This window comes from Phascolarctos cinereus, unplaced genomic scaffold, assembly GCF_003287225.1.
Source record: "Phascolarctos cinereus isolate Bilbo 61053 unplaced genomic scaffold, phaCin_HiC Scaffold_5;HRSCAF=322, whole genome shotgun sequence".
Lineage (NCBI taxonomy): Eukaryota > Metazoa > Chordata > Mammalia > Diprotodontia > Phascolarctidae > Phascolarctos > Phascolarctos cinereus.
This window is the reverse complement of record NW_027555958.1, coordinates 107869187-107888213: the sequence shown is the minus strand read 5'-3', so window position 1 is coordinate 107888213 and position 19027 is coordinate 107869187. Positions and strand designations below refer to the sequence as shown.

Genomic DNA, 19027 nt, shown 5'->3' with positions numbered 1-19027 from the left:
TCCCATATCTTTGCACTGGCTGTCCTCTCTGTCCTTTCCTTCCTCACCTCCACCTTGCAGAATCCCTCTACTCCTTCAAAAAGTGGCTCAAGCACTGCCTTCAACATGAAGCCTTTCCTGAGCCTCTCAACTGCTGGGACCTCCTCCCCACAAATACCTGGAGTTTAACAGCTTAGTATTTATTTGTATTTATTCTCTTTACATTTATTCAGCATATATGCTTATATGTATTTGTTGTCTTCCCCAGCAGAATGATAGCTCCTTGCTAGCAGGGATTATTTCATTCATTTTATATGCATCACTAGAACAGTTTTTGGCACACAGTGAAGACTTGTATATTGATTGACTGGAAAGAGAAAAGGATTTGTAATCAAAAGACCTGGGCTCAAATTCTGTCTCTCCTGTGTAATACCTGTATGATTCTGGATAACTTATTTAACCCATTGGTTTAAGCCTTTTCATCCACAAAATGAGGAGTAATTCAACTCTAATGTTCTTTCTGACAGTAAATCTACGATCCAATAGCTCATTGCCTCCCTCTTGTGGCAACATTCACTCACTTAATGCCTACATTTTAAATTCAGTTTTGCTACAAAGGAGTAAGAAACATCCTTGTTCTCAGTTGCCCAGGTCAAATGGGGAAAAAGGAGAAAATTTTTATAAACAGACTCCTATTTAACCACAAATCTTATCTACTTACAGAGGCTAAGTAAGAAGGTGACAAGAAAACAGAACTCTTCAACAATGCTCCTTTATCTGCCTCAACTTTCAGGGGTGTTTGTGTCTGTGGTTCTTCATGCAAGAACAAGGACACTGCCTCTGGTCTTCTGCAAAATGAGAAAACTGACAACAAAGCTAACGCCTTCAGGGCCACCTGGCAGAGAATGGCTACATGTAGAGACTGTGCCTTGAATAACTGTTAATGCCTGTAGCCTCCCTATCCAAATCTTTTCTGATGACTTCTGTCATTTGGCAGACACAGTTGCTCCCATCAATTTGTTCCAAATTGTGCTTTAACGTGCTCCTGAATTATTGTTACCTTCACAGGAATATCCTCTTCCTGGTTTGCAGTCTCTGCAGTGAAGACATAAGAGATTTCTTTATGTGAAGTTGTCTGTCGGCAGATGGCACACTTAATTGAGCTTCGGCGGGTGCCCACGCTGTACTGCTCGATGATAATGGCAACGCATTCATTACAAAAACAGTGCCCGCAGGTCAGTACTGCCCACTAAAGGAAAAAACAGAGAGCAACATCTCAGTGGGTTGCTATCAAAGAATCCAAAAATGTGAAAACATTCAAATTTTTGTTCTAGGTGGGAAGGAAAAGTTTGAAAGTTATAATTCTAGCTCTTAATAATGAACAGTCCTAATATTCTTTAAATGCAAATTAGAAATACAACATATGATTATTTTTGTTTGTTTCCTTTTTAAAAGAACCCATCTCTATCACCAGCAGGCTCAAATATAAAATTCTCTGGCATTCAAAGCCCTTTGTTATCTGACCCTCTCCTACCTTTCTGGTCTTCTTAGACCTTACTCACCCTCTTCCACATACTTTGTGGTCCAGTGACACTGACTTCCTTGCTGTTCCTCACACAAGACATTCCATCTCTACACTTCCAGCATTTTAACTGGCTGTCCCTCATGCCTGGAATCTCTCTCTCCTCATCTCTGCTTTCTGTCTTCCTTCAAGTCCCAGTTAAGATCACTCCTTCTATAATAAGCCTTTGCTGATTCCCCCTTACTGCTAGTGCCTTCCCTCCGTAGATTATCTCCAATATACTTTGTATATCTCTGGCATTTATATCGTTGTTTGCATGTTGTCTCCCCCATTAGATTGAGCTCTTTGAAAGGAGAGATTATCTTTTGCCCATCTTTATAATACACTACTATTTTACCTGTTTCCCCAGTTGCCGAGCACAGATTGGACAAGGTTCTGGATTTATTCCTCCAGTGGTCTTATCTTGAGACTATAAAATATTAAGGAAAAAAAACTATAAAAATCCATCAAAAGTTTTCAGACCTAATCATGCAGCTAAAATATGACTAATAACCTTAGAGTTCACATTAAAGTACAATTCAAAATCAATTATGTGGTCTCCATCTCTTGTTGCCTCTACTATTCCAAATGTTACTTAGAAGTACGGTCTTCCTGCCTTTAACATGTCCCATCTCCAATTTCTCCTCTACACTCCGGCTCCAGTAATATTTCTAATATTGTAATTCTGTGATTCCATAATGTATCATAATCATATCACTATAGGTTGCCCAATGCCTAAAGCATAAAATAGAAAGCTCATAGCACTCCCTTTATTCTAGATTCTAGGTAATGGGGGCCATTCTCTATTTCCCATTTCCTCTTTTATGCCTTTAGATTTCACTTTTTTTGACTGCCAATCTGTAAATGTCTTCCTTCCTTCAAGGTCTAACTTTGATGCCATTTCTTCAACAAAATAATCTCTTGACACCCTCTGCTCTCAGGGTAAAAGTGGAAAGTGATCTTTTTCTTCTTACACTTTTCCGGACATTTTATCTGGCTCTTTCCTTTGTACTTTCCCTTGTCTCATCTATTTATATAGCTGCTATCATGTAGTCATTAGAATGTAAGCACTTGGAGAGCAGGACTTGTGTCACTTTTTATTTATAAATATATTTTTATACACACGTATATATATATATATATATATACACACACACACATATATACACACATAAATACATACATACATACATACATACATATATTTATTTAAAATCTCCAGGACTCAAAACATCTTGCAGGTACTTCATAAACATGTGATGACCTGAACTGACAACATTATAGAAATAATGATTTCTCTGGTATAATATCAGAGGCATAATTAAGATATTATCTGAACAATGCTGGTAATGGACACATTCTGCTATCACAAAGGCCACAAAATATTTCCTTAAGTGGAATACTAGTGCTCTATTTCAAAGTCAGTACTTTAAAAACTTTTATAAATATGCTAGGGAATACAATTTGAAGCAAAATGTGACATAACACTGCTAATTTTTCCAAATTGCATTCCAGTGTGGATTCTACTGCAAAAGAATGTTGTTTCCCTTTAAGCACTTACCAATTAAGATATGAAAATAAAGGAACACTATGACTATAATGGAGGCCTTCCTACTTATTCTGTGTCAACACTTAGGTCATTAGTTGCAAATTTAAAAAATAAATTCAGAAAAGCAACAGTTTGGCATGTATTCTAATTATTACTAGCTTCTAAACAGAATCTTTTTACTTTCTTTAGCAAAGCAAAAGAAATTAGAAGGAAGGAAAAGAACTTGCTGACGTGGAAGGAAAGACCTGCAAATTAGAACTGAAAATAATATTAACTGTTCAAAATCTCCATTAAATAATTCAATGCAAGGGTATAGTTCCCAAGGGGAGGACTTAACTGAATTTCCTAATGAAAAATTAAATTAAATAATCACCTAATCCTTTAGGGGGTTGGATGAAAGGGATACTAATCTAGGTAAGGAAGTAGAATCATTTATCTGGAAATTATCTTGTGAGATATTTTTAGAATAACCTTAATAACAATAAATCCACTTTTAACTTTTAGAGAAAATATTTTCTAAACCTTACTGAACTACCAAAAAGGGTTTCTGATCTCAGTGATTCAGGAGATAAGAACTGCCATTAACACCAACTGTAACAATTTTACAGAAGCTTAATCAATGGAAATTCATTGCTATATCAAGTGCCTTAGTAATTAAGTAAACCCAGAAGTACTATGTGTAAAAACACTAATATTTTATCTGATCTTTTAAGTGTCACTAAAATTTCTGCTTTTTCCTATTGATAAACATCTGCAAATATTTTCAACTGATTCACAACTAAATGTATATGGTAAGCTAATCTTTAGAAAACAAGCCTTGACAAAATAATCTATACTAGGCCTGCACAACCTGCAGCCCTGGCCAAGGAGTTCCTCTACATACAAAGGATATTTTCCTCTACATTTTTCACAGGTCGCCTGAAATCCTTTGACGTGCTGCAAGCATTCCAAGGGCCTTTAAGTGGCCCATGGGTTGCAGGTTGTGCAGGCCTGCTGTATACAAATGAATGCATCTATACATCATCAAAAAATTGACTGTGCTGAACAACGAACCACACCCATAACTAGACTGCAACAACTGGTCTCCTGACAAATGACAGCAAGAAGGCAAGGGCACAGGGATGGAAAGTTGGAGAAGGAGGCACCTGGTGTTGGGGTGGGAGTAGAATAACAAGCAGAGATTGTGAGAGTAAAGTAGGATTTCTGTTACCACAGGGGGAGCCAGACTAGTGGGACACAAGGTCTAGCCCAAGCTAAGAGTGAGGAGGAAAAGCCCAGCTCTTGCCCAGTGAGCCTGCACCCTTAGTGCCAACAGCAGGATACCTTGCACTGTGTTTTGCTCCCTGCAGAGAAGAGGTAACTGGAGGACTATGACAGTCCTTCATGACTCCTTCCTTCCCTCCCTCACAATCAGTCTCTGGAAAGAAGGGTCTTAGGGTAGAGAAAAAGAAACAATACATCTGTCCCTCCTTACCTAACTGGATACACCTCTGCCTGTCTCTGTCCAAGTTTAGCCCTTCCTTTCTTCTTAAGCTTTCTCAAGTCTCCTGAGCCCTTCCTTTCTTCTTAAGCTTTCTCAAGTCTCCTGAGTAAGGAAGGGCAAAGTTGAAAGTGTGGTGGATCAACTTATAATGGGAAAGGGGGATTCCGGAATCTTACAGGGCCTAAGGGTGGAGGAGAATGTTTCTGTAGGCCTACAGTTTTCCACCGCTTCTAAACATGACTTGCCCTAGGAGAAAGGCAAGAGATGGGCAGGAACATATCAGGTGGGTAAAGGCAAGGGAAAAGGCCCAGTCCCCAAGCCTTTGTTAGAAAGTCACACCATTCTAGGTATGTCTCTGCCTCCTCCTATCCTTGGGACTTTTTTCCCTCAAAACTTTGACTTTTCAAATTGAGGACAACTCCACATATCTCCTCCCTGCCACCCCAAGGTATGCCTTTTGTGCCAACTGTCCTGGGCACAGTCTGTACCATTTGTACTAGGTGCAAAACCTCTTAGCTATAGGCTTCATAGAGATCTGTTTAAATTCATGACTATCTAAATTTGTGTGATTAAAAAAAAAAGATGTGAGAGCAAGTATGGTCATGTGAAATTTCAAGTCAAGGACAACTGAGAATAAATTTGTGTTATACACTTAGCCTTTTCCAAGTTATACTTTTCACCATACACAGCCCACAAAGTCAGAGCCAACCTTTATAAAAAAATCAATCAGGGTAAAAATCAGTTTTCAAGTCATACAAGTAAAAAGGTGGAAAAGTTGCTGGTGTAAAAAGATTCAATTATTTCCAAGTTTCTCTAAAAATTCAGTTAACAAAAATGGAAATGTGTGGGCTATTTAACAAAGTACATTGTGGAAAAGCTTTTAAGGAAACAGTTTGATGTGTTATAGTGAATTTCTGTGCAGTTCTACAGTGACAAAAATTCTCACATTTGTGGAAAGTCATTATATCTAAGAATCTGAGTTGTACCCAAAGCATATCTAATCAACCATTAGCTTCTAACAATTTAGTTATGTAGTTAAAGACAGCACACAACTGACACATGGTTAATACAATTAACCATTTCTAGGTAATAATTCACACTACTTAGTCAAAATTATATGAATATCTCACTCCTCTAGAGGCAGAGTGTATGCAAAGCTAGACCATGATGTCAAATACATCCAGGTAATCTGGTAGTAAAGTTGTGGGGAAAGGGAAAGGAAGAGCATTTATTCAGCACCTACTACATGACAGACACCATGCTAAATGCTTTGCATTTTTATGATCTTATTTGATCCTCACTCACAAGAACCCTGGGAAATACATGCTACTATTATCTCTGTTTTACTGTTGAGAAAACTGAGGCAGGCAAGCAGCCAGAGGTTAAATGGCTTCGTCATACAGGTGTGTCACACAGCTAGTAAGTGGCTGAGCGTGAATTTGAACTCAGATCTTCCTGACTCCAGGCCCAGTGCTTTATTCACTGTGCCACCTAGCTGCCTCAGTAAGAGATTCAATTAGTCCAGTTTATTTATACAATACAAAAAAACCTGAGCGACAGCTTTTGATTTATCTGACTTGATATTTCACAATTTGTAGGTATAGCATGTATCCTTTAATAGCTACTTTTAAACAAGTACACAGTGTCAAGCAACTTGATACATAATTGTGCTAATTTACTATATTTCTTAACTTCACTGTATGGTAGTTATACCTAAATGGCATAATGGATAGTATGCTAGATCTGGTGTTGCAAAAACTTGAATCTGAATCTTATCTCTGATACTTACTAGCTGCATGGACCTGGGGAAGTTATTCAAACTCTCTCACCCTTGGTTTCCTCATGCATAAATGGGGATAACAGCACTTCCTTCACAGACTTCTTGTGAAGTTCAAATGAGGTAATATTAGATAAATGCTTTACAAACCTTAAAACACCATAAAATGTCATTTTTGTATTATCACACACAAACACATATAACTATCAAAACACAACTAAATGCTACTTTTACTAATAAGTTATGGAATCCAATTTTGTACATTATGTGAAAACTAAAGTTAAAAAAAATTTGGCAGACAGCTATAGCATCACAGTTTATGTTCTGAATACTCTGACAGATCCGTAAATATATTACTGAAGAAAGCAGGTATGGGGTGGAATCACATTCTCAAGCTTTAAAGTTGAACTAGATATCCCATGATACCTCAAACTCTATTAGGACAGTTTTTCTACTAACTTCTTTAAAAAAAAAAAGGAATAAGGTAAGGGAAGCAAAAGATCTTGGGGGAAAAATAGGGAATTCTGTTTTGGACATTTTGAGTTTGAGGTACCAGCTCATTAAGCATAACTTTAAAGGCTTAGGGATGTAACTCACCAAGAGACCTACTCCCCATGAAAAATCTATCATGGATCTATCATCAATTGGTCTAAACTAGATATTTTTGACCTTTATGATAATTTGTTGCAGTGAATTTCATAAGCATGTCATTTGTAGTTCTTTAATTTTCCCTTTTAAGTTTCAACTGGTGTCCTTCAGTTCTAGTATTTCAGGATAAGATAACCTCAAAAATGGTAGATACTTAATAAGTATTTATTAATTAACTGGGTAAAGAAAATTACTCTACTATAGCCCTATAATCTGATGTTTCATCCTAGTGTGGCAGTGATTCTGGGTTCTGACTATGTAAGGAAAATGAACATGCTGGAAGCAGGAAAGGCTTTAAGTACAGTCTCAGTAACAGAACGTCACCCACTAATCACTAGGTTATCTAGACCAGTGGCGTCAAACTCAAATAGAAATTGATCCTTACAAGCCATATACTGACTTCGAAAGCCACAAATTATCATTATCTGTGTTTTATTGCATTTTTATTTTGTTAAATATTTCCCAATTACATTTTAATATGGTTCTCGTGGCACTCAGTTTTGTGAGCCGCAGTCCACAGACCATGAACTGACATCTCTGGTCTAGAATATGAATTATTTTGGTCACAGTAACTCACAAAGATTGTTTACTAAGGTGTAGAAGGGTTTTGAGAAAAATGAAATGGTCAGTTTTTTGAAGAAATGATAAATATATGTGTTAATCTTGTGCATGCCATATGATTTTACACTATGGTTATGCTTCCACTCTCAGTCTATCAATTTATTTATTATACATTTATTATGTGCTGACTACAAGTTAGGCACTGGGCAAGGAGCGAGAGATACAAAGACAAAAATAAAAGAGTTCCTGCCCTCAAAGAGCTTACATTCTATCAGGAGGAAATAACATGCAGATTATAGAGTTCTCTTAAACTTGGTATTTTTGATCATTTTATTTTGCAATTCCCTGGATATTCTCCATTTTAGAGTAGCTTTCTTGAGATGCAGTGACTTTACCGATACACAGTGCTTTAGATACAAGTACATCTGGTTTTGTACAAGGTAAGATAATGCCTTATTTTTCAACTGCTATGCTACTTATATCTCACTTTTAGGAGGTCAGAGCAGCACACTGAGCTGATGTTTTCAGGGGAAGTCTATGAGGATTCATTTTCTTGGGTCATAATAGATAGCTCAGGGCCCTTCATAATATAAACATAGATTCAATTATTAATACCTTTTATCTCTTGGCTCTATCTATGAGAAAACAGTTCTCCCATTTGGCTCACTTATTCTTTTTTTTTTTTGAGTATGCAATCTTTTAGAAAACCTAAAATCTAAATAAATTACAACTATTCAAATTTCTGTTAGCCAAATGACTACTTACATTTTCAAGAAATCTAACTGATCATTCAGGCATATTTTCCTCTAAAGAAACAATGTTCTCTCTTTCAATGACTTACACTTGCTTAAAGTATCCAATGATCCTACCCTTTTTTTTTTATGGATTCCAGTAGCTTTCCTGGATTGAAGTGATCCTCATTTGTCTACAGTTCCCAATAACCACTCTAAAGTTCTCCAAAAAGAATGGAGTCACAATGGCAATCCACCAGATCCGTAGCACACTGTCCCATTTAAAATAACAGTTTACAAATCTTGGCCAGAAATTTCACAATTTAACTCAACTACTTCTGAATACTTAAATCATTTCAGGTTTAAATGATCTCAATGACTTTTTCATATCTAGTCTGTCAATTACTTCTTGTCTAGTTGAACAGTATATGCATTTAACAATATTCAAACTTATAAGTCTGCATTAAAAGACAAGGGGAATCTCCTACTTTTTTATTTCCTATTTCTCTCAGAACATACATTTTGTACTATGAGGATCAGGACATCCAAGTGACTACCTAGTGAAAATTAAAATAAACTCATATTAATAAACTTTGCAGTTCTTAGAAAGCTGTAATTTCAATTCCTTTTTGCCCCCCTTAATTCACACATGATTTCCTGTATTTTGTGCTTTTTTTTTTTTTGAAGGAGTCATCTTTCCTCTGACTGCCTTTATTATCTTTTTATCTAGGTATTTAGACATGCATAGATTTTTTTCAGCACCCATTTAAAAAATCTACAGCGTATATTTTTCTAGGCCACTTTAAAGATGGTATTTAAAATAATGTCCCAAATTCCTAATGGTTACTTAATTAGTCTTTTCATTTTTTCCACTGTCTGAATTTTGCCAAAGCTATACTTTAAAAAATTGAATAACAGTTAACTGGCATTATTGATAATGAGTGTAGAAAATATATATATATATATATATATATATATATATATATATATATATATATATATATATATATTTATTTATTTCTTGGTGAGGCAATCGGGGTTAAGTGTCTTGCCCAGGGTCACATAGCTAGTAAAGAGGGTAGTAAATGCTACTTAAATGGTTGAACAAAATAATTTCCTATACCAGTTCTCATCTACTACTTAGGATCAAATCTACTACATTTGTGTTCTTTTTAGTTTCTAAAATAAGCTGTTCTAGGAAGCAATTAATTGTCTCACCCAAAAATCTTTCCCCTTCATTGTATCCTAATGAGATGTTCCACCAATCTATATGTGTATAATATGAAATATTATCCAATTTTAAAACCTTCTAAATATTGTAAACATTTCTAGTTCAGTCTTATTCTCTTGGTTAGATAATCTATAATACATTATGTTCCCTACCATGATCTTTTAAGAATTTAAGTATGGAATTCCTAAAGCACAGAGATACTGTAAGCTTCCATTTTTCAGCACAGTTTTATACTAAAGTATCAGGATCATAGGATCACAGACTTAGAGCTGGAAGGGATCAGAGAAGCCGCCATTTCCAGCACTCTCACAGTGTCTCTGATGTAAAGTACTCTTTCTTTAAGGTAATGCCCTTTCATTTACAGCAGTGTGTTGCTAAGTTAAGTCTACCCTAATACTAATTCTGAAACATGCAGTTGATTATTTTGAATGTGAAAACCTGTAGTGTATTGGAGATAAGGACACCAGAACTGCTCTCTTAAGAGATAAATGTAACTTAGTTATAGGCAGAAGATGAGATTTTGACTTACTAACCATAAGCTAAGATAGGTCCAAGGAGAAGGAAGTGGAAGGACAGATTTTAGAACTGTACCATTAAGTCTGTGATTCTTTTTTTTTTTTTTTAAAGTGAGGCAATTGGGGTTGAATGACTTGCCCAGAGTCACACAGCCAGGAAGTATTATGTGTCTGAGGCTGGATTTGAACTCAGGTCCTCCTGACTCGAGGGCCTGTGCTCTATTCACTGCGCCACCTAACTGCCCCCTGTATCATTAAGTTTGAAGCTGGAAGTGATAGATACTACAGCTGCCGCTGAGAAGTAAGTTCAGCTGATCAGACAAATAGCTGAGAAGCAGAGAATCATAAAAATCACTCAGCAGATCCACTAGGCTGAGATGTCATGCCTAGTAAAGTTAGTTAGCTTGGCAGGGGAAGCATCTGTTCCACACAGACATTATATTTACCAAGGAACTTGTGTGAATAGTTCCTGAGGTAGAAAGAAGACACTGAAGTTTATAGTGCCAGAGTTGTTACTCCGAGGACTTTGGCTTTCTTTACTTCTGTTCCCATAGCAAATTTCAATAGGTGTAAATACGTCTACTCTCCCAGAAATACTAAATGCATTGGTGGGAAAGTATGACCTAAGTTTATGTATGGATTGTGATGTAATTATTCCTTTATTTACTTTAATGTATGACTATACTTCTGATTATATTATTTTTTCTTTTGCTTTAATGTTAAGTAAATGCTTATATTTAAGATCTAAAAGAGTCATTTTTGTGAATGGCTGGTTTTGTATAAATAAAGTACCTTAATGAGTGCTTAAGAGTTGGGAGTCAAAAACAGGGAGATTATATTAGTTTCAGTGTAAGATAATAGTTGGTGGTCCTTCTCTGAGAACCTAGACCTGCCAGTGTGAGGAAGAGGTATAGTAACTGAAGCAGCACAAGGAGCGGGAAGATACTCAAGCATAATATGTGAAAATTATGAGGTACTACAGTGTGCATGGCACCCCCATACACCTGTAAACTCACATACAGTGATGTATTACTTGCTACATGTGACTATCTCTAGATATCCAAAGGAGAAATGTTCTTTTTATACCCCTTTGGATTATATTAAAAATTGCCAGAGTTGACTTCATAACTTTTTTTTTTTGAAACTAGACCTATGATTTAATCTGTAAAGGGAGCTCCCAGTGAGGAACTCCTTGACCAATGCAGATCATTACCATCTCTGAAACTTATGATCTCAGAGAGCTGCCTAGGGCATTCTATATATCTTTACAATATAAATTAATAGTGTAAAAAAATCACTGTTATTTGCTGTAGTGTTGCTTGACTTCCACTAGAGGGCACCATGACAACACAACATGCATAAAGGAAGGTATTACAACCTTTTCCAAATTAGTAAGGTAGAGAAGCTGGCCAAGTTTCTTCTGAAGCTGGGATTTGGCAACTGCCTTGTCATTCAATAGCTTTACTCGATTTTGTTCCACCTAAAAAGAAAAAAAAATCCTGTTTCTATATTCTCATAAAAATGGTGAAATCATATTTAAACATAAACATTTAGCTCTAGCCTCATGAAAGTAAAATTTGCAAGCACTGACAAGTAAAAATGAATAAAATGTTTAGGAAAAGGAACTTATGAAGAAACTGTAAAAGAATTAAGATTATTTAGCATGAAAAAGGAAAGATTTTGGAATCAATTAAAATAATTTATTTTTCAGATACACAAAGGGATTTATAATAGACAGAACAGATATCAACTGTTCTCTTCTGGTAAAGAGCTAAAATAATAAAATATGAAATTTAAGTAGAAGATTTTCCTAGCCTTGAAAGTATGAGAGATATTGGGACAGAGGACTAAAATGTTCATAGGACATCTTTTCTGAGACATCTCCTGTAAGGAATTATCTATCTGAAATGTATAGGTATAATCCTGTAGCATATAGGGGTCTGTACACATAATCAGTAAGTGCTATGCACACAGGTAGGCTCACTAAGACTTATGGATTGACTCCTTGCTTACACTACATAACCTCCAGGTCTCTGGAGGTACAGTCTTTTGAGCAACACTGCCTGGGTTAAATTCACTGGCAACCTTACTTCATGAGGTTCAATTATGTGAAGAACAGGGGGATTGGGCTTTGGTTCATCAGGGTGCCGCACTCTTAGGCGTTCTGTAGCCATTGCAAGTTCATCAATAGCAGACACGTGGTCTCTCAGAACCATCCAATATTCATGAAGCAACTGTAGAAGAAAAATCGGAACAAAAGTTGTGCACTGAACCCTAATGTGGAATAATTCATCAAAAATCTTCATTGAGATCTTTAGGGAAATCTAGCATTATATAATAAGACAGAATGCTCACATAGTTCTCTGGCCATGTAACATTTAGGAGATAATACCAAGTACCTACATAAGATGGATCATTTATTTCCCTATCCACACAATTTTAGCTATCTAATTTGGAAACTGGCAATTCCAACATAATAAAAATGAGCAAAAAAGGAAAGAAAAATCAAATTCCCAGCTAATTCAGATTAATAATGTGGGAAGCCTGGGCTAACACCCTTTTCACAAGCTAAACATATGATATCAAGTTCTTACTACAGTTTCCCTGACCTTCCACTGCCCCTTCAAGGTCATTTTAGCAGGGAAAGCACACCACACATTGTGATCACTGCATCAGGGATGGGTCTTGAATCTAGGTCCCTGGATCCAGTGCTAGTGCTTCCTCCCCTATAGTACTAAGCTAGGGAGTACACAGCAACATAATATATAGTAGGAAAGTGCTGGATGAGGGATTAGACAATTGGGCTTCGGTTCTGGCTCTGCTGCTAACCAGATGTGTGACCAGCTAGGCAAAGTCACTTCCACTTCCTGGACCTCATATTCCTAATGTTTAAAATTAAGGGGCTAGTTTAGACAATCCCTATGGTATTTTTCAACATAACTAGATTAGGAACACCTGGAAGGGTGGGCCCGTATCTTATTATTTGCATATTTCCTAGCACTCTCTCTTCACCTCCACCTCACAGAATTCTTTACAAGAGTTTTAAAAATCTTCAGATTGACTGACTGATTCCTTTGTGACCCTGGGCATGATAGTCATTTATCTTTTCTGGCCTTTAGTTTCTCCATCTGTAAACTGATAGGATTGGACTAAAAAGTCTCAAAGGTTCTTTCCTGTTCTAAATCCTAGAAGTTTCTGAATCAATATTATTTATATACACTGTTCAAAGCTCTTTTATAACAGAATCACCATTATAATTTCTCTCGTCACATGCATTTTTACATTAACCCACAGTATCTTCCAGCTGACTGATCTAGCTGCAATTATCTGTTCAGAATGCTCATTTCTACCCAAATTTACCATTTGTATATTAAACTCTATGCAACTGCTGCACCGATACAAGGTAATTCCACTACTTTGATTATCTTTTGTGGCTATGGGAATTTTTTGTTGGATTCTGAAAAGCAAGTAAACTGTTTGTTTTTCTCCAAGTAAGTCTTCAGATTCCCAAAAATGTGTCAAAGGAATCTATGATTAGACATGAAATACATAGTTTCTCCTCCTTTCTCCAACTCATTTCAACAGAAAAGCAGGGGTAGTGGCAACAAGTCCATTACATTAGAGTGCTGTTGCTGGGGAACAAGACCTTAGTGATTCTGCAGTTATTATAGGATATAAGATAAATGCATAAGTGTTTATATTAGAAAGGTGAGAGAGAGAGAAGTTCCATAACAAAGTTTACAACAAAGTGCAGTGTAGACGTATGACGCATTATTTTTGATTGGGGAGAATTGGCCCAAGTTTCTCAGGGGAGGTGGTATGTGAGCTGAGACATAAAGAACTTCCTTCTTTTCTCTAATTTCATAGAATTGTACTAAGAGTGGAAAAAAGACATTAACGAAGATACATATGCCTGAAAAGGGGGATGGCTTGATGAAAATTACATAGACAGGTAGATATGTAGATAGGTAACCAGAGCTAGTATTTGTTCAGTGCTACTAAGTCAGGTAACGTGCTAAGCATAAGGGATATAAATAAAAGCTCGTAAATAATCCTTGCCCTCAAGGAATTTACAGTCTGAAGATGGAAGACAATACCTAAAGGAATATAAATGAAAGGGGGTGGGAGGGTAGAGTTAGCAATGCTAGGTCCTGGAGGTGTCCAGGAAGTGTGGGTTCTACCTGGAGCTGAGGAAGTTAAGGCCAAAGCAGGCCTCACAAAGCCCAGGATGGCTCTGAAGGCAAAGTCCTAATCTCATATAGGAAGTGAGTGGGGATAATGGCCCACGTGGGGTGCAAACAGAACAACTGGAGATATCTGAGAAGAGAAAACAGATGGCCAGCCTGTATGGTACAATGGCAAGTGGGTATTACAGTGGCATAAGAGAGAACGAGAAGAAAACTTCCAGTGTATTCAGTGGAAATGATGGAGAAATTTTGAAAATACAAGAATCATACAGGATGAGAAGGCACAGAGGATTTCTAAGCTCAACTGATGTAAGTGACCCATGAATATATCAAAGTAATAACAGTACCAAACCAAAGGGGAGAACACATGACAGCTGGGAGTAACTTTTTGCAAAGATTTTTACTAACTGCACATTTGAATGCTAAATGAAAGGCTTGATATTTACATGATTATTTCATTAGTAATTTGCTCATAGTCATTCAGTAAAGGAGAGAGACGAGAAGTGAACCTGTGATTCCATTAGCAAAGGGAACTTCCAAGTGAGGAAACTCTCTTGACCACAATGCATGCACTTTCTCTGTAATTTAGAATTTTAGAGCTGCCTAGAATGCTGAGAGAATAAGTGACTTGCCTAGAGTCATAGATGCAGGGCTTAAACCTAAAATGTAGGTCAGCTTTGAGGCCAGCTCGCTATTTGCTCTGCTATGTTGCCTCTTGTTCATTCAGTGTAGAATTCAAATGCAAATTTTTCATATTCTACCTTGTATTCCTTCTTCCACGCTTCAAAGAGTTCCATTGAAGTATTCCCTTCTTCAATGAGTCTGAGGTCTAGTCGGTGTGCTTTGGCAAAAGACAGGATTGCTTTCAAAGAGCGCTCTGTCTCACTTGTCGCCCACAGTCCTCGGCTCGTGGTAGGTAGCCGATCATCCACCAGGCCTTCTTCATCTTCTATCATCTCCTCAAAAATTGCAGTTTGGCCTTTCACCCTTTGAAATATACAAGGGAAAAACAGCTTTTACCATGATACCTGCTGAATTTGTCCACATTCTGCCTTGGATGCAGAAGCAGTGTGACTGGGCAATGGTTAAGGGGAAGGCCAGGAGAAAAAAAAAATTGTTGAGGTTTGCTCTGTTGCATTCCCATTATAGCTATAGATACTTCTTTGTTTGGCTCTGGGAACTACAGCAATTTTGAAAATTATCAGTCTGTGAAAAGGGAAAGAGGAACACTGGAAGGAGGAGGGGAAACTGTTAATAATTATGATGATGATACTAATGATAGCTAGCATTTACATGACACTTAACATGTGCTAGGCACTGTGCTGAGTGCTTTAGACATATTATCTCATTTGATCCTCACAACAATCTTGAGAGGTAGGTGCTATTCCTGTCCTTTAGTTGAGGAAATTGAGACAGAGGTTAAGTGACTTGCTCAAGGTCACAAAAAGTGTCTTAGGCCACATTTAAACTTAGGTCTTCCTGACTTCATTTCTAGCACTCTATCCACCGCTCCATCTAAATGCTAGCTATTATTATTATTATTTGCTTCAGGATTAACTACTACCACCTACAGATTGCCTGGTGGGGTCCTTAAGAAGCAACTTCAGGTTGGGGAACCCTCTCTTTCTTCATTGCCTCCTTAGGCAAACAAGCACCTGACTTCATTTTACCACCACCCCCTTAGCTGATGAAAAACTGTTTAAACAGCAGATGATTTAATGCTGGGACTGGTCACTGCAAGTTTAATCCATACCACTTAAAAGTAAAAAGAAAACTATACATTAAAACTCTTTTATTGGATATTCTTATATTGTCTAGAAAAGAGTTAAAGGTTTTAAAAATATGTGTGTATATGTACATAATGTATAATATTATGTATATATGTATACATATACACACGTATGAATTGCGTGTACATACACTCACAGCTACTCTGGGGGAAAAAACTGCATAACTTACAAACGCTGTTGTCAATCCCTTTTCTCCAATGATTAATTTTCCAACAGAAAACTTGGAAGCACGGTCATTGTGAAGAAAACATAACCTCAGACTTACAACACCATACCCCATATTTCATTTTCCCAATGGGAAATAAGCAATCAGGGAACTTACGTGTGAGAAAACAGCTTCGACTCATACTCTGTGAACAATTCATCAGCTTTACAAAAGACACAGCTGGAAAAGAAGAGATCACCAAGAAAAACATTTTCAGCTGTAACTAGCAATCAGGTAATTTACAGTAGAGTGTTGAGTATTTTGCAACCCACTTGTTCGCTTTAGGAAAAACACAGGCGCATATTAAATTTTCAACTATTTTGTGGGGAAAAAATGAATGCAAATTACAGGTTGAAAGTGGAAAGTGTTTAAGGCTTGCTTAAAAAAAAACAAGTTAGAGCAATATGAAGTTTACTTTTCTTTCTGAAACCAACTGAAAAAGCTTCACTGCTTTAGTCACTATTTATTCTATCAAAATAAATCTAAGATGATAAAGGCATGACAGGTCAACACATGCTTTCTTCTTTTACCTACTTGTTGAGGGGCAGTCTGACAGGTCGAAGGTGGCAGATTGTGGCAGCTTCAATGACATCACGGGATGGAGGTCCCTCCAGGTTCTTCACAGCCTCTCTCACAAGTTTTTGGAATTTCTTCAGCTCTTCCATTTGTGTTGTGAGTAAGTACTGAAGACCTCTGCAGTCCCGGAACCTGATCCCCAACAATAACAACAACAACAACAGTAACACCACTACCACCACCACTGATGACAACAACAAAACAAGTCAAGGTGTTCAGGCAATGGTTGCCAACCAAAGCATTACAGTGGCCACAGAGATGCTGTGAAGCTTCACCCAGGAATCCTCGAGTATGAAGCTTTTCTGAACGCCTGGCATTCAGAAAGTATTTATCTATTCATTTATACTTATCACCAAGTATTGATGGAATGCCTACATGCATACAACATGCTAGTAGCTAAAGAGGATACAAAAGTACTAGATGACACAGTCCCATCCTAAAAAAGCACACAATCCTCAATTTAATTCAACAAAAATTCATAAGTTCAGATCATGTGCTAGGCCTCAGGGACACAAAGCCAAAATCAAAACCAGTTGTTACCCTCAAGAAGCTTAGGTTCTACTGGAGAAGTACAACATCTTTTCTCTGATGCATTCCTCCCACACCTTTTATGAGAGTTGGACCACAGTCATCAAAAAGAAATGACCTACAATAGTGTTGTCAAACTCAAATAGATACTGAGCCAAGAAACTGCCCATGAGGATCTCTGTGGGTCCCATATTAACTAAGAAAACCACATCATAACATTATGTTCTATTGTATTTTTATTTTGTTAAATTTTTCCCAGTTACATTTTAGTCTCCTGCACTCTGGAGTGGTGTGTGCTTGACACCTCTGACCTACAACTATCTCCCATTACTCTTCCCACTTCTAGGCAATCTTCTTGTTCCTCTTTTTTAAGATGCAGGACAGGAAGGAAACTGCTAGAACTTATGTGAAGACTGAAAAGCCTGGAAGAGGAAAGAAGTGAAATCTTTCATGAAGATAAATGACTAAGGGAAATACAAACAGATAAGAAAAGTAGGTGAGCAACAGGGGCTACGGATATAAACAAAAGAGGAAGGACACCCAGAAAGTTGGGAATGAGAAAGAAAATAATAGACCCTCTTTGGAGGCTTACAGCTTACCAAACCTAGCATGAAGAGAGAAATAATGAAATATAAGTACTGCAGGATAGCTATAAATTTAAAGATGTTAATTTTCTCTATTCTACTTTCCAAATTCTACAACCCTTTTAAGGCCCATTTTGAGTCCTGTTTTCCTCATTCCTTCCCTTAATAATACTAATCAACAATGGCTTCCTTACACCAAAAAAATTTGCATCCCATTTGTTTGAGGGGGGAATGATGGGGTTGGGATCTGGACCCCAGAAAGGAAAAACACTGGACTTTCCCACATGGCCAAATCTCAGATGTTCACTTGAGGCTATAATCCCATCAACTGGCCTTTCATAGTGGCTACACCCAATTTCCCAATTCTCTGTTACCCTAAACCTAACCTAGCCCTCCACTGTTACCTCCCTAAGGCCCCAGGCCACTTCCTACCCTTTTTTAAAAAATACTTTTTTGGCTAGGCAATGGGTGACTTGCCCAGGGTCACACAGCTAGTAAGTGTTATGTGTCTGAGGTCGGATTTGAACTCAGGTCCTCCTGAATCCAGGGCCGGTGCTCTATCCACTGTGCCACCTAGCTGTCCCACCACTTCCTACCCTTAATCCTATCTAGGCTCCATTCTCCCTAGGCCACATGGTCCACATTCCTGGAGTTCTATTACCTCATAGACTACTTGGCCACTCCTAGATCCCTCCCATAGTCTTTCTCTATATAAGGTCCATCTTGTCTCCATTAAGATGCTGATTCTTATAATCTAGCCATTGCTCAGATTTTTACAATCTAGCCAATAGCTCACAGGTGCTCAGATTCCTTAAGAGTCTGGCTAATATGGCGGATCTTTAATAAACCTTGTTTTCTGGCTGAAAAAAAAAACCAACAATAAAAAAAAAAAGGCTTCCCACTTTCCAAAACATTCACCAATTACCTTATACACGCTGGCATTCAATTATATTCAAAACTACTCTTTAATTGTTTCATGTGCAAATTTTGATTACTAAGACTATAAACTCAAGGTAAAAAAACAAAACAAAACAAAACCAACCCAAACCATGTCATATACTTCCATTTTATAGTATGTACCAATCCCAGAACTTTCTAGTGTGTTGAAACTACAGAATCTGT

General features: G+C 37.3%; 1 protein-coding gene across 5 annotated transcripts in view; it reads right to left on the bottom strand.

Moving 5' to 3' along the window:
• The window catches only part of SHPRH (SNF2 histone linker PHD RING helicase), a 151209-nt gene that overhangs the window by 66836 nt on the left and 65346 nt on the right, over nucleotides 1–19027 (bottom strand). For all 5 annotated transcript variants that reach the window (XR_013486922.1, XR_013486923.1, XR_013486924.1 and 2 more), the window contains exons 19-25: nucleotides 16752–16925; nucleotides 16335–16397; nucleotides 14984–15209; nucleotides 12126–12269; nucleotides 11414–11515; nucleotides 1899–1970; nucleotides 1040–1228 (exon numbers count right to left, since the gene is read on the bottom strand). Coding sequence is in view for 2 of the 5 variants with exons in the window: in XM_078155081.1 (XP_078011207.1) it covers nucleotides 1040–1228; nucleotides 1899–1970; nucleotides 11414–11515; nucleotides 12126–12269; nucleotides 14984–15209; nucleotides 16335–16397; nucleotides 16752–16925 (970 nt within the window). In the remaining 3 variants the exon portion in view is untranslated. The remainder of the gene's footprint in view (nucleotides 1–1039; nucleotides 1229–1898; nucleotides 1971–11413; nucleotides 11516–12125; nucleotides 12270–14983; nucleotides 15210–16334; nucleotides 16398–16751; nucleotides 16926–19027) is intronic.